A 14,406-nucleotide genomic window follows, 5' to 3' on the forward strand; every position below is an offset into this window, starting at 1 on the left:
TGAATTATGCAACGAATTTTGGGTGTATTTCTTAAATACTTTGGGTGTATTTTTCGTAATCCTTTGGGTGTATTTCTGTAATCCTTTTGAAGATAATGGAACTTCAGAAATACACCTAAACGATTACAGAAGTACACCCAACGGATTTAAAGAAATACACCCAAAATTTGTTAAAATACATCTTATGCATAATTCAGAACTCTTTCTCTTTCTCCTCCTCATCTTCTACTGCTTCTTCTTCTTCAAAAACGATTTCACCATGAAAAATCGAAAAAAAAAAGATAAAACAGAGAGAAAGAACGTAAATGAAGAAGAAGAGGAAGACGATGAAGAAGAACGTGCAGAAACGAAAGAAAAGGAGAAGAAGAAGAGTAAGAGGAAGAAGAACGTGCAGCAAGAAGAAGAAGAAGAAGGAGAAAGAGAAGGCAAGAAACGAAAGAAAAGAAGAAGGAGAAGACGAAGAGGAAGAAGAATAGTTCGAAGCGTGTTTTGAGCGTTAGTTTTAATTGAACTTGTAAGGCTTACAAGCCTTAATCGCTTGTATGCCAAGAATTACTCTATGAATAAATAATGAAAACCACTTCATATATTACCTAAATTCAATAACTCTCGTTCAATTATTTTACATTAAATTTCAAATTTTAAATCTCCCAATTTCAAATTTTAAATTTTTAAAAAATACAATTAGTTATTTCAAAATAAATAACCATTCGAAATTCTAATTTAACATTTCACTGTAATATTCTTTTCTTTTTCAACTGGGGCCATTCCCACCTTCATCAATAATCATCCCACACGCCACTCACCCTTAGTAAAAGCAACCATCCACTCGAGAATAAAAATAATCATTCGCATACCTAATGAATTGAACATCCAACATATTTTAATTATATATAACTAAATCCAATCCAATCAAAATAATCATTTACATAAAAATTAAAATAACCATCCGCATACCTACTAAAATGATCATCTCAAATTGACCATTAAAATAGAAGAAGAAGGAGATAAATAAATAGAAAAAGCAACTATGAGCATCCAACAATTTAACTTTTATTAAAAAAATATATAATTTGACACATGAGTCTTATGATTTGATGTAACCATAAAATTGAAGAAACTAAAAATAAAAAAAAGTTCAACAGAGGAAGAGACACGAGTGAAAATCAAAAGTAAACAATTGAGTATTTGATTTGATACTGCCAAACTGGTTGTAAAAGAACTATCAGAAAATCGCAAAAGCAGACAATTTTTCTCCACACTGCCCAATAAGAAGGAGCTTGATTAGGTAATCGTAATCTGCACGAGCCCTAGCTGGTGGTGTTGCCATCGATGCTTACCACTAAACTTTGAAGGCAGAAAGTGAGAGAAGGGTTATGGTATATCCGAGAGGGAGAGAGATTGGATGAGAAGAGAGGGAAGAAGAGGCGTCGGAAATGGTTATCTACAAGGACCCATCTGGTCGAGTATCGGGAGAGTGGCGTGAAGCGACAAGTTTTAGATGTGTGTATCGGAGGTTATGATGAGATTAGGAATAACTGTACGTAGTGTGAATGAGTTTAAATATTAATTCTAATTTTTTAAAATTTAAAATTTGAAATTAAATAATTAATGATTTAATTTTTAATTTAATTTTTTTTAATTTTATTATACACATTGTAGGAGTGGATCCTCTCCAATAAAAAAAAACTGGATGGTATCTAGTGTTTAATCTCATCTTTTATTGTTCTCTCTCTCCTCTTTAATTTTGGTCACACTTGTAGAATTAAAGGTGAGAGATCACACTTTATTCTTTCAAGTGTTAAAAAAATTGGAGAAAATCCATTTTCCACTTGTATACTAAAATCATTGTCTCCTCATACTTTCTCTTAATAAAAACATTAAAATTATTATTTACATATTTACAAGAGTTTCTAATTAAAATTTGTATAAAATGTAGACTACTTTAAAAATTACACCGAAAAAAAAAAAAGTTCAAATGCTAGTAAAATTTATTATTTTTAGTTAGTATTTTTTGTTATTAATTTAATTTTTTTTACTATAATAATTCAACAACGTATTTTTAGTTTATATTTTTAAATATTATTAGTTAACTATTAGTTAAAAACAATAGTTTTTTTTTTATTTTCTAGTATTTTTCTGTTTAAAGTTCAGCTAAAATGTGTAAGAAATGCTGTAGCATTCCAAGAGTAATTAAGACCATAAATTAAATAGAGAAACCTAGGATGAAAGACGCCAATAACAATTCTTATTACCTTCATATACATATTTAGCTACATAACTTGCATGTGTACAATATTGAATGAAGAACCAGTGGTTGCTATATTCGTTCTTAAACCCATGATTGATCCTAAAAACAGGTAAACCACCAATGTCTCCATGTTTTTCCCTATTAATAACACTGTTTTGTCACAAGCATAAATTTTCAATCATCTTCTGAACAGCAACCCCCCCAAAAGAAAAAAGAGAAAAAAAAAAAAAAACCTTATCATTATCAAGAAGGGATTGAAATAAGGAAAGAAAAACGTTAATGTTAATTTAGGTATTTAATTAATTAATAAAACATGCCCATAGATGAGATCAGAATGGAAGAAGGTAGTGGCGCAGTGATCAAGAGTTCGTCGCAAAGTATTAAAGAAAATGGGTTTTGCGGTTCTCCTGAGGTAGTTCTCATCATACAGAAGGTATCATAAATAATTATAATTATAATTCTTCTTCTTCTTATATATATATATATATATATATATATATATATATATATATGTATCTAGATCTTTAGGTTACAGAGATTTAGATGCTATATCATGAAATTATTTCTTAAAAAATTTAAACTAATAGAAAAGAAGACATAATCATATGGGTAAGATATGCAAAAGAAATACATAATGAAATAGGAGTGTTGTAATGTAACAGGTAATTGCGGAGACAATTGGGACATACTTCTTAGTATTCTTAGGATGTTGTGTGGTTGTTTTGAATAATGTAGAAGGGAGTGAAGGTGCAATAACATTTCCTGGGATTTGTGTGACATGGGGTGTTGCAGTTATGATATTGATCTATGCTCTTGGTCATATTTCTGGTGCACATTTTAATCCCGCTGTCACCATAAGCTTCGCTCTCTATCGCCGATTCCCTCCCAGACAGGTACATATATACCTTTGTCTTTGCTTTCATGGATTATAAAGACAATTTTCTCTAGAGAAAAATGATGATCTTATGGTGCTTTGTAACTTTATAAGGTTTAAATTAGTGACAATAATGAAGCAATGAATAAAGTGAAGAGTAGAAAAAGAACAAGCTTTATTTTTTATTGTGGCATGCATGCAGGTGCCTCTATATTTGATAGCGCAAGTGCTAGGGTCAGTGCTTGCGAGTGGGACATTGTACCTTCTATTTGATGTGACCGATGATTCTTTCTTCGGAACGGTACCAAAAGGGTCATATATTCAGTCTCTTGTATTCGAGATCCTCACTTCCTTTCTTTTGATGTTTGTTGTCTCTGCCGTCACCTCTGATGATAGAGCAGTTAGTATCATTTCCACTTTTCTTCTTTTTCTAACACTACTCCCATGCATGCATCACTTTTTATAAAGTGTTTCCTTTATACAATAATATAAATGAAAGATGTACATTTAATATATTACAAATATAATTTCTCATTTTTAATAAGAAATAAGTAGAGAGTATTTGGATTGCACACATAATATAGCTGCACTGACCAATAAGCTGTTATGCTCAATATGAAAACTAACTCAATCATTTATAATTAACTATGTATCATTTGACTCATTTAACTTATTAGTAGTATAATTATATTCTTCACACTCACCCCTCAAAATTAGGTTAGTTCTTGAAAAAATTCGAAGTTTGGACTTAAATTGCTTAATGTTTAATTTGCAGTTGATAATGATTTTGGTAACAATATCAGCAACTTGGTCAAATCTAGGAATATGAACAACATGCAAAGTTTGCTTTTGCAGTTTGTCCTGAATCAGTTGCACCTCCAATTGAAAATGTTTCATTCGTTCATGCACTATTGGGTTGGCTATTAAAAAAATAGTGTTTATTGTCACAAAAAATGATAGGAGAGATTGAAAGAGTGATTCTTAATTCATAACATAAATTCTTCGGCCACACTAACTCTCTTTTTCACAAGTAGGTAGCTTTTTGAATTCTACTTCAGTGTATGATTTACTGATTGTAGCTTGCCTCCTACAAGTCCAAAATTTTAAATTAGTACAAAAAAAAAAAAAAAATACAATAAACAGAAACTGATTTCCTATCTTCAAAGTCAGCTGCCAAATCAAAATATGAGGAGTCATAAAGCCTCATATCATCACATTTGTGTAGTAACAATCCATGTTCTTTGGTTTCTTCTGAATGACAAAGCACTTTTTTAGCATCCTTCTAACAAGTCAATAGGAGATAATGTATGAACTGATTATAGTTAAGTATTGTAATGATCCAACCGATGTCCTGAACAATTTTGGATTTTCAAACTTCTCAGACCTTGAAGACAGAATTTGCAGAGAAAATATCATGGGAGTTGGCATGAGATTAGCCCCTGCCATTTCTAATTTTGAAAGTATCATTAATATACTTAGTTTGAAAGTATCATTAATGTATGAACTAATCTTACTTTATACTTTTGTACACTGTCATTAGAGGTTTTTTAAAGAACTAAAGATCATGTTTAGTCCTCATGAAGGCATTATACTCATCTAGCATAGTCTTATGCCAATGAAGACTTTGTAAAGTAATTTTGGCAGATTTATAGGATTGTTCTTCTTTAAAATTAGAATTGAGAATAGTTGTAAGTAATTTAGGCTTAGTAGATCCAGTTTTGGATCTTGTAAGCAGAGAAGAAGTATTTTCAGTTTGAGAATTCTTATCATGATGCGAATTCTCATGCTGACCATATTCTTGATGCAGACTAGGGAGTTGAATTTTAATCCTTGAGATAAGCACCACTTGATGACTATTGACCTGATCATGACATACTGAATCATTCAAACTATTTGATTCTATATTTTGTTGATTTTGCAAAGTAGTCTTCGATCTTGTTCCAAATTTCATAGCTATAAATACAACCCACCATGTTGTTCTTAAATGCTGAATCCGTGCACGCCAAAAGCCATGAGGTCAAATTGTAATCATCCTGATACTAGTGTTTGAATTTTTGACTTTTTATCCCAACTTGTTAATTTTCTAGAGAATCAAATTGAGGAGGGATTCGATTGGAATACAGATGATCTTCAAGATATAGGCCATGCATGGCAAACTAAACTTCTTGTTAACAAGTTGTTAACAAGTTTGGTGATTATTTTCACCCAACTTATATGTTTGTTTGAGAGGAAAATGGAAGGAAAGAAAAGGGAGGAAAGAAAATGGGAAAGAAAATGATTATTTTTTTTTGTTTGGTTGAAAAGGAATATTAGAGAGAAAAAAAAATGGATGGAAAAAAACTGGTGGGGTCCACCAATTTTTTTCTCTCCAACGTTGGAAAGAAAATAGAGAGAAAACTAATATTTTCTCTCTACTTCCAATACTACCCCTTTACTTTTTCAATATATTTTATAATATAAGGATAAAATTATCTTTTTATAACATTTCTTTCTTTCTTATTTTCCTTCCATCCAAACACATCTAAAGAAAATAAAAATTCACTTAATTTCTTTCCTTTCCTTTCTTTCCTTTCTATTTTCTTCCTCTCTATATCTTTCCTTCCAACAAAAAAGATGAGATGGTATAGCAATAATTGAGGAAATAAAGTTGGTAACATTGGTGGTGTTGTTGGTTGTAGTGTGCGAATTTTTAATTGTTAGGCATGGATCTTTAATTTTGAGCTCTTGATATCATGAAGAGGTTGTTGAATCTTTCATGTACAACAGAAAATAAAGAAAAAGATGATGAATAAAGGATAAGAAAAAAGAAGACAAATAACTATGAATTAGACTTGAAATTTAACAATAAAAAAATCAATAATGAGTATTTAGTGACACACATAACACATACTCCTATATATATATATATATATTAATGAACATCTCAAAATTATAAATTATAATAATTAGCATTATACTGTAATAATAAAATAGTTATAAGTTCTAAATAAATGGGTAATAGTTGTCATATGCAGCAGGACTTAATGTTAATGTTTTTTTTTTTGAAACAGGTTGGAGAATTGGCGGGAATTGCTGTTGGTATGACAGTACTAGTAGATGTTTTTGTTGCCGGGTAAATTACTTTAAATTATATATTTATATTTCTAAGACGAAAAGTTTTTAATTAAATATTTATTTTGACTTTTTGAGAATAAAACAAACTTTGCTCTCTAACATTTATAATAAGGTAAACAATTTTTTCCTCTGCGTTACGTGGTGTGGTGTATAGTATGTAGCACTTGCTAATATATTATGAATTATGACTGATTTAGAGAGCAGAGCTCTCAGAATTTAAAAACTTTTCTACTACCTTATATTTATTATATACTTTAATTTATTAAACATTTGTACCAATAATAATTATGTTAGGTGACAGACATTTTTTATTTATTTTATATCTAAGTTAATATTTATTAATTTTTATTTTATTCATTTAAAGTATTAGTCTCTAGTATTTTTCTAAATATAAAATTAATCAAAATGATAAATACTTTACATTTTATAACTATGAGGTCTTAGATTTTTAGATTATTGAAATAGTAACAGATTCATATATATGATGAAAGATATTCTAGACAAAAATTTTTATACCAAACTCTTTTTCCGTTTTTATTATATGTAATTAGAGTATTAATAGACACTAGTGTGTATTAATTTACTTTTTTAATTACTAAATATACAAAATTATAATAAATATAAGATTAATCAAGATAATATAAATGCCTAATATACTAATTAATAAAAAGTTTTTATGTTTGAGTCTTATAAAGAATATAAAAAATGATTTTTTTAATATAAATAATGAAATTAAAGATATTTTAGAAACAAAAATTGGTGCATAAATAATCTCTTCTTTCATCCCTAATATTTTAGATAAATTAAATTTTTATTTGAGTGAGTTGGATGAATGCATGGATGCAGGCCAGTATCAGGAGCATCCATGAACCCAGCAAGAAGCTTAGGACCAGCGTTGGTGATGCATGTTTATAAGGGATTCTGGATTTATATAGTTGGACCATTTTCAGGTGCCATTCTCGGTGCCTCTGCCTACAACTTAATTAGATTCACCGATAAACCACTCAAAGAAATTGGCCATAACACTAGTTTTCTCAAAAGCATGTCCAAAGCAACAAGCTTCCGGATATGAATAAATAATGAGTATATATATACATATTATTGTTATTATTCCTTGTTTTGATGAGCTGAGGCCATCATCATCCTCAACATTGCCATGCATCTATGCCTCTTTAGGATTATAAGAAATGGCATGAAAAAATTAATGGATTCTGTAAAACAATAAAAAAAAAAAATCGTGTACAGCAAACATTGTATATTATTTTTTTAGAATTTTTTGTGTAAATATACTAATTAATTAAATCACTTAGATTTTGTATTATATAAACGTAAATGTGTGCTAATTTAATCACTTAGTTCGGCGGTCATATTTCTTCTACATGTGCCAATATTTTGTATCATAAAAGAAATATTTTCGTTTTTTATTAGGTAGGTGTACATGCATAAATTAATTAAAAAGTAACAATATTATATTACTAATAAAATTTATTATTTTTGTTAATATTTGGTCAATATCTATCATTTAAATATTAAATTTTTAAATCTTAATAGTATGAAAATAAGGTAATGTATACAAATATTATCAATATTAATTAAAAATGTTGACCCCTAATATTTTTTATTAGAAATATATGAAAAGATCATAAAGATATCTTTTAATTTGTGTTATTTCTTTTGGAGTCAACAATGATCAAACTTTATACCTTTTAGTCATAGAAGTTTTAGTATTATATTATGTAGTTGGTACTTCTTTCAAAAGTTTAAATTTATAGAAAGAAATATATAAAAAAAAATTATATTTCTAATAGCACAATTGACTATAAAGCCAAAAATTAACCAATTCGTTGAGATATAATTATTTATTATGTATTTTTCTCTCATACGAAGTCGAATTATATACATTGTTTTTTGTTATCAAAGAGACACATTTTATTGATTTATTAGTAAATAGTTGATCCAAATTTAGACCACACCTATTAGAAGTTGCTACACGCCAAAAGGCATCATAAAAAATACAAAAAAAGAAAAAAAGAAAAAAAGAAAAAAGAACAAGCTAATAAAAGAGTTCATCAGAGTTTTCAGTGGAAGAACTTATCCACCAGTATTTTCAATGCATCAATAATCTGTCGAGCAATAGTGTCTTTTTGTTCAAATATTTTCAAATTTTGTGCTAACCATAACACTACATCTTTGACATTGTCACTCCCATCAAACTTTTGTGTTGTTTGCTCTGGTGGCCTCCTCCTGATTTTATCGCTACTTCCATCCACCATCTCCAGGTCTCCAAGAAGGTGCTAGGTATGAACTAAATCTCTAATTCTTGCCAAACTTCTTTTGTTTTTTTGGACACTCAATTAAACAATGTATATCACTGATTCTGGTTCTATCTGACATTTAGGGCATGTACTGCTAAAATTGGAGATTCACTTCTGGATTCACTGGTTAATAGGAGGGTTCCATGAATTATTTTTCAAACAAAGACCTTGACTTTTGCTGCTGTTTTCAAAGTTCAGATTGAGTTCCAGATTTTCTTCTTTGAGAAGATTGTAGGAAAAAAAGAAATAAGCTCATGGTAAAAATATAATCAATGTTGTATCCTGATTATACAATATAAGTTTCTATTTTCTCTTTGCACCATATTAGTTTATTTGATCCTTGATTAACTAAAGATTATAGAATGTTGGAAATATCTACCGTAGAAAAATATTCTGTAATTAATTGTTCATTCTAGTTTCTATTTGGTAGTAGTATTTGATTAACCCATATAAGTTGCTGGTTTGAGTCTTGTAATTGATTTCTCTAAATTTTTTCTTTATTTACTCCCCATAGATCATCATAGATTCAAATAGAAACCCCAAAACCCACACTCTATTTAACTTATTTTTTCAAAATTTTTCTTCCTTCTAAAATACTCCGCCATTTCCACAATGAATTTTGTCACAGTTCAACTGTTATGAATGAGAAAAATAGAAAAGATCTGCTGCGAAGGACCTTGTATATATAATAGCGAATTTGTATTTGCAATTAGTTGCCACCCTTATTTTGCGAGCATCACCATATTTAAAGTTTAAGATCCTTGAATCCCATTCCTTCTTGTGCCTTATCTCTACATAAAGTGTCCTATCAAACCTACTACATTTTTCTTTTTGTATCTCTCTGTCCCTACAAAAATTGTATCATTTTCCTGTGAATGTTGTCTAATAGAGCCTTGGAAAGCTTAAAATAGCTTAAGGCATATAACCGAATAGTCGAACCAATTGCTTTTACGAGGACTTCTCTTTTGCTTGATGAAAGTAAGGATCTTTTTCAGGGACTTAACTTCTTGAATACTTTATCCTCTACGAATTTGAATATCTCCTTTTCGGATCTGTTGATTGTCACTGGCAATCCCAAATATTTGTCTTGGGATCCAACATTAGGAACCTGTAATAACTGAGAGAGATCTATTTGGGTTTGTTAGGGAGTGTTTTGACAAAAGAAAATTAAGGACTTGTTCAGATTAATTTGCTGGCCACTTACTCTGCTGTACTCCTGTAATAGATGCAATAGGTTCTAACATAATTGATCTGTAACTTTACTGAATAGAATTGAGTCATCCGCAAAGAATAGATGGGTAATAGTAGGGCACCTTCAGCTAAGTCTTAGGCTAGAAACCTGTTTACTCTGTTCTCCTCTATGGAGTAGGTGAAAAAAACCTTCTATATATAGTAAGAAAAGACAGAGGGAAGAGGATCACCTTGTCAGAGACCTCTTGACGGCTTAAAAAAGCCTTGTGAGTGACCATCCACAGTCACAAAGTACGATACTGTAGTAACATACTCCTTTATCCAATCAATTCATTTGCTACAGAAACCCAGTTTCTCCATAATTTTCCAAACAACACTCCATTCTACTCTATTATAGGCCTTACTCATGTCTAATTTAAAATCCAGGTCATAATTACCATATCTCTTGTTTTTTAAAAAATGCATAAGTTCATGAGAAATTAGAACATTATCACTAATCATCAGACGACCTTTGATGAAGGCACTCTGATTCTTACTAATTATCTTGTCCATCACTCCTTGCATTCGATAAACAAGAATCTTGAAAATAGCTTTGTAGAAAACTGAACGTAAGCTAATCAGCCTAATTTGGCTCACAGTATACGCACCTGGTATCTTCGAGATTAAGCATATTTGAGTGTGATTCAAGGCCCTTAGTATTCTTCTTTTTTTTTTTTTGTGTTTTTGTACAATTTTCAGCATTTTTTGACTAAATTTGAGGAGTTGGAGCAGAAGTCTGATTCAGAGACAGAGAAAGCACTGCAGATGCTGTCCAGATCTGACCTCCTTGCACTCGGAAGAGATTTTCTAGAGCTACAGAAGTCCAAATGGAGCGTTCTTAACGGCTATGGAAAGCTAACTTTCAAAACTTTTCAGCAATGTATAATAGTTGATACTTTGCTTTGGACTAGAAGGCCCAAAACTGGCATCCAACGCCAGCCTCCTGCCCCTTTCCAGGCGTCCAATGCCCAAGGAGCAGAGCCCAGCGTCCAAATGTAAGAACCAGAGTTTTCACGTAAAACTGTTTTAATAAAATAATAATTCTTAAGTGCCCGGAGTAGATTCAAAATTTATAAGTTTTAATTTCAAAATTTAATGGTGAAATTTGATTTCAATAAATTTTTTTGAGTTGGAAAATGTATCTTTTCGAGAAGTTTTTGTAAAAATGCGCACTAGCTCTTAGGCCGGCAGCACCGGCTCTAGTTTGTCCGATACTGTGTTTTTAGAAAAATAAGAATTTGAAAATTGATTTATTATTTTGAAAAGACAAAAATAATTTAGAATTAAAAACCGGGCACTAATCTTAAAGGTTTTGATCCAAAGTGGGCCAAACAGACCAAAAACACTTAGCGGGTTGGACCAGGCCCAAGTGGGCCCAAGTCCAACATATAAATGCCCTAACTAAGAGGCATTCAGCCTCATTTTCAGAAAAGAAAGAGAGAGGGACGGTGAGAAGAGAGATGAGAAGGGGTTTAGGGTTTTACTATTCATCCAAACCTTGTTTTGATCATAACTTGAGTTATGGAGCTTCGATTGACGAGCCGTTTGCGGCCATGCGAAGCTCTCCACGAGATATTTGTTTTTATCTAGGTTTTGCTGGTAAGATTTCGAAACTCAAACTCCAGTTTCCATCTCAAACAGTTCTACATTTTTGGTTCTATTTCTTGAGTAGATTTTGTGATTTTGTTTGTTTAGGGGTGATATAGTATTAGAATATTATTAGGTTTTATTCTTAATCTCATTGGATAAGGAAGGTTTTACTAAACCCTTATGTTTAGTTATTTTTGTAAGCCATAGGTTTGATGTTTGTATGTTATGTGATGTTAGATTGAGTTTTGGTGTTTGTTAGAGTTGGTTGAGGCTTTGGATCGAGCCTGGTGGCTTCGTTTTGGTGTTTGGTGCGTTTGAGAATTAGCCGAGGTATGGTTTTGGTTTCCTTTATGTAATATGTAATGTTTCCGAAAACTTAGGCTAGTGGACCATAAGATAGGATTGCATGATGTTGGTGTGTGCCTAATTATTTATGAAATTATATTGTATATGAAGAGGATTATAGGAAATGTTGGAATGTATAATATATGTTTATGATGCTTGTTGAAGGATATTGATGATTATGATGTGTGATGACAATTATGATGATGATGGGTGGTAAGTGAAGTATTTATGTATGAGAAATTATTGATGTGTAATGTTATTGTGAAATGTTTGGGAGTTTAATGATTTGATGATGAATGTTGAGAATTATTATGGTTGTTGAGAGTTGTTGGTATTGTTGATGATAGATGATGAATCATGAAAATATTATTGATGAATGAGGAGAATTATGAGTGTTTATGATGATTTTAGATATTGAAGAATAATGATTTTGATGGTGTGAAATTGTATAAATGGGAGGTTATTGATGGTTGAGTTTGAGGAATGAGTGGTATGGAATTTCGTGTTGTTTTGGTAGTAATTGGATTGTGAGTAGTTTGGTTTTGAAATGAGAGTTTTGGTGAAAGTAAGTTTTTAAGGTTTTTGGTAAAAATAGGTTTTAGGCCAACTTTGGCGGATCGAATATTGAGCTACAGTTTTCGAAATAGATTGGTTTTTAGATCAAATTAAAGATAATTCAAAGAGTTTTAAAATGGTATAGATTTTGTAGAAATCTAAATTTTGTAGAGAAAGATATGATCGTTGAAAGTTTGGCTCAGAAATCTGAATTCTGTGAAGTTGCAGAATTTGTGATTTCTGGTTTGTGTGCTCACGCACACTGCTGTGCGCGTGATCCGAACAGTAGCAATTTTTAACTTGTGCGTATGCACAACCTTGTGCGCATGCACACCCTATGTATTTTTGAAACTGTGCGCACGCACCCTCTTGTGTGTACGCACACATGGGGATATGGCTGTTGTTGGGAGCGTTAGCATGCTCTGTGTGCGCATACAACCAATGAAGTTTTGTAAGCTGTGCGCACGCACACGTTGGAAGGTGCACTCTGTTGAGGGCGTTCACACGCATTGTGCGAATGAGCAGAGTTGGAAATTTTTACTTCTGTGCGTACGCACACCTCTATACGTACGCACACTTCTTGAAAATCCTCTTGGGCGTGCGTACACACACCTCTATGCGTACACACACTGCCCTGTTTTTCAAAGAAAACCTTATTTTTAACTGTTTTACCTTCCCAACAAACTTGTAAACTTCCGAAACACTTGTTTAAAACATTTTTGTCAATTTTAGGATATTGAATCAAGGGAGAATATAATAAAAGAATAGAAAGGGTATCTTAGTATGAGTTAGAGCCGGTGACCCAGATTTGGAAGGTTTGTGTAACTTCTAGTTTGAGTGGGGCGTGTTGAGTTGTGAAGTATATGGCTGAAGAGGTTTTTGAGAAGTTGAAAACTGGTGATGGTTATGATGAGTTGAAGGCTTGGAAATGAATGAGGAAATTATTGGATTATATGGGAGTTTGCGGAGCCTATATCTCCGGCATAGCAGATTTCTCTGCTGCATGAGTAATTATTGTTGAGAGTGTGCGGGGCCTATATCCCTGGCGTGGCAGATTTCTCTGCTGTGTGACTAGTTGTTGTTGAGAGTGTGCGGGGTCTATATCCCTGGTGTAGCAGATTTTTCTGCTACATGAGTAGATGTTGTTATTTCCTTATCTACTGCATGAAGTGTACGGAGCCTATATCCCTGGCGTGGTAGACTCCCTACTGCATGAGTGTACAAGACACTATATCTCTGGCGTAGAAGATTCGCTGCTATATGAGTGTGCAGGGCACTATATCTCTAGCATGGCAGAAAAGGCTACATCCGGAAGGATGTGTTGGGTTGGCATTTACGGACCGACAAGTGATATCACGAGCCAATAGGACAGGCATTCATCATATGCATCTCTTATGTGCTTGTTTGCTTTGATTAATTGGATTTGCCTAAATGTATAACATGCCTACTTGCTTCTTGAATTACTTGCTATATTTGAATATTAACTGTGTATTACTTCCTTGTATTACTTGTAATTGTCTGGTGTTGAGGAGGTTAGGTAGGCGGTGGCAATGGGATCGCATGGAGGTTAGGTTGGCGAAGGCTGTGGGATACAGCGGTGTGATTAGTACTATTCATAAATCCTTTAAGATTAGAAAACCCTGTTTATTGTTTATGGTTTACGTTAATTATTTTGTTTTAAGCTTGAATATTCTGTATCGATGTGAGGTTCTAGGATTGCCTTCGGCGTTCCAGAACCTTATATCTTACATTATTGGGTATTGTTACTATACTGAGAACCTCCAGTTCTCATTCCATACTTGTTGTTTTTTAGATGCAGGTCGTAATTCACCTCGGTGAAATTGCGGACATGGTGGCAGAGCGAAGTATGGTTCTTTCCTTGTTTACTTTTGTTTTATTTTTCTGTAGTACTTTCTCTTACCTTTCTATTTTAGACTTTATGGCCTTAGAGGCTTGATTTGAGAGATAATTTGTATAAGATTTTTTAAACTTAAAAAACTCTTTGTATTTCAATTTGACTAATCGGCCTAAATTCCGCAGGCTGTGACTAGTTCTCTTTTTGGTATTTCATACTTATATATATATCTTGTTAATTTGATTATTGCCTTGTGTATCCTGGAGCTATCTACAAG

At 32.0% G+C, this 14,406-nt stretch overlaps 1 protein-coding gene and 1 long non-coding RNA gene across 2 annotated transcripts; both read left to right on the plus strand.

Moving 5' to 3' along the window:
• The first annotated feature begins 2,564 nt into the window (after positions 1-2,564).
• Positions 2,565-7,311, plus strand: LOC107636462 (putative aquaporin NIP-type). Its single transcript, XM_088485175.1, has 5 exons — positions 2,565-2,684; positions 2,914-3,144; positions 3,328-3,525; positions 6,176-6,237; positions 7,086-7,311. Exons 1-5 carry the CDS (start codon positions 2,565-2,567, stop codon positions 7,309-7,311), a joined length of 837 nt encoding a protein of 278 aa, XP_088341301.1.
• Positions 7,312-8,315: 1,004 nt separating this feature from the next.
• On the plus strand, positions 8,316-14,177 carry LOC148567286 (uncharacterized). Its single transcript, XR_015880581.1, has 4 exons — positions 8,316-8,537; positions 8,638-8,811; positions 10,484-10,779; positions 14,088-14,177. It is a non-coding gene; the product is annotated as an uncharacterized LOC148567286 (long non-coding RNA).
• The last annotated feature ends 229 nt before the right edge of the window (positions 14,178-14,406 follow it).

This window comes from Arachis ipaensis, chromosome B4 (genome assembly GCF_059453495.1).
Source record: "Arachis ipaensis isolate K30076 ecotype BB chromosome B4, ASM5945349v1, whole genome shotgun sequence".
Taxonomy (NCBI): domain Eukaryota; kingdom Viridiplantae; phylum Streptophyta; class Magnoliopsida; order Fabales; family Fabaceae; genus Arachis; species Arachis ipaensis.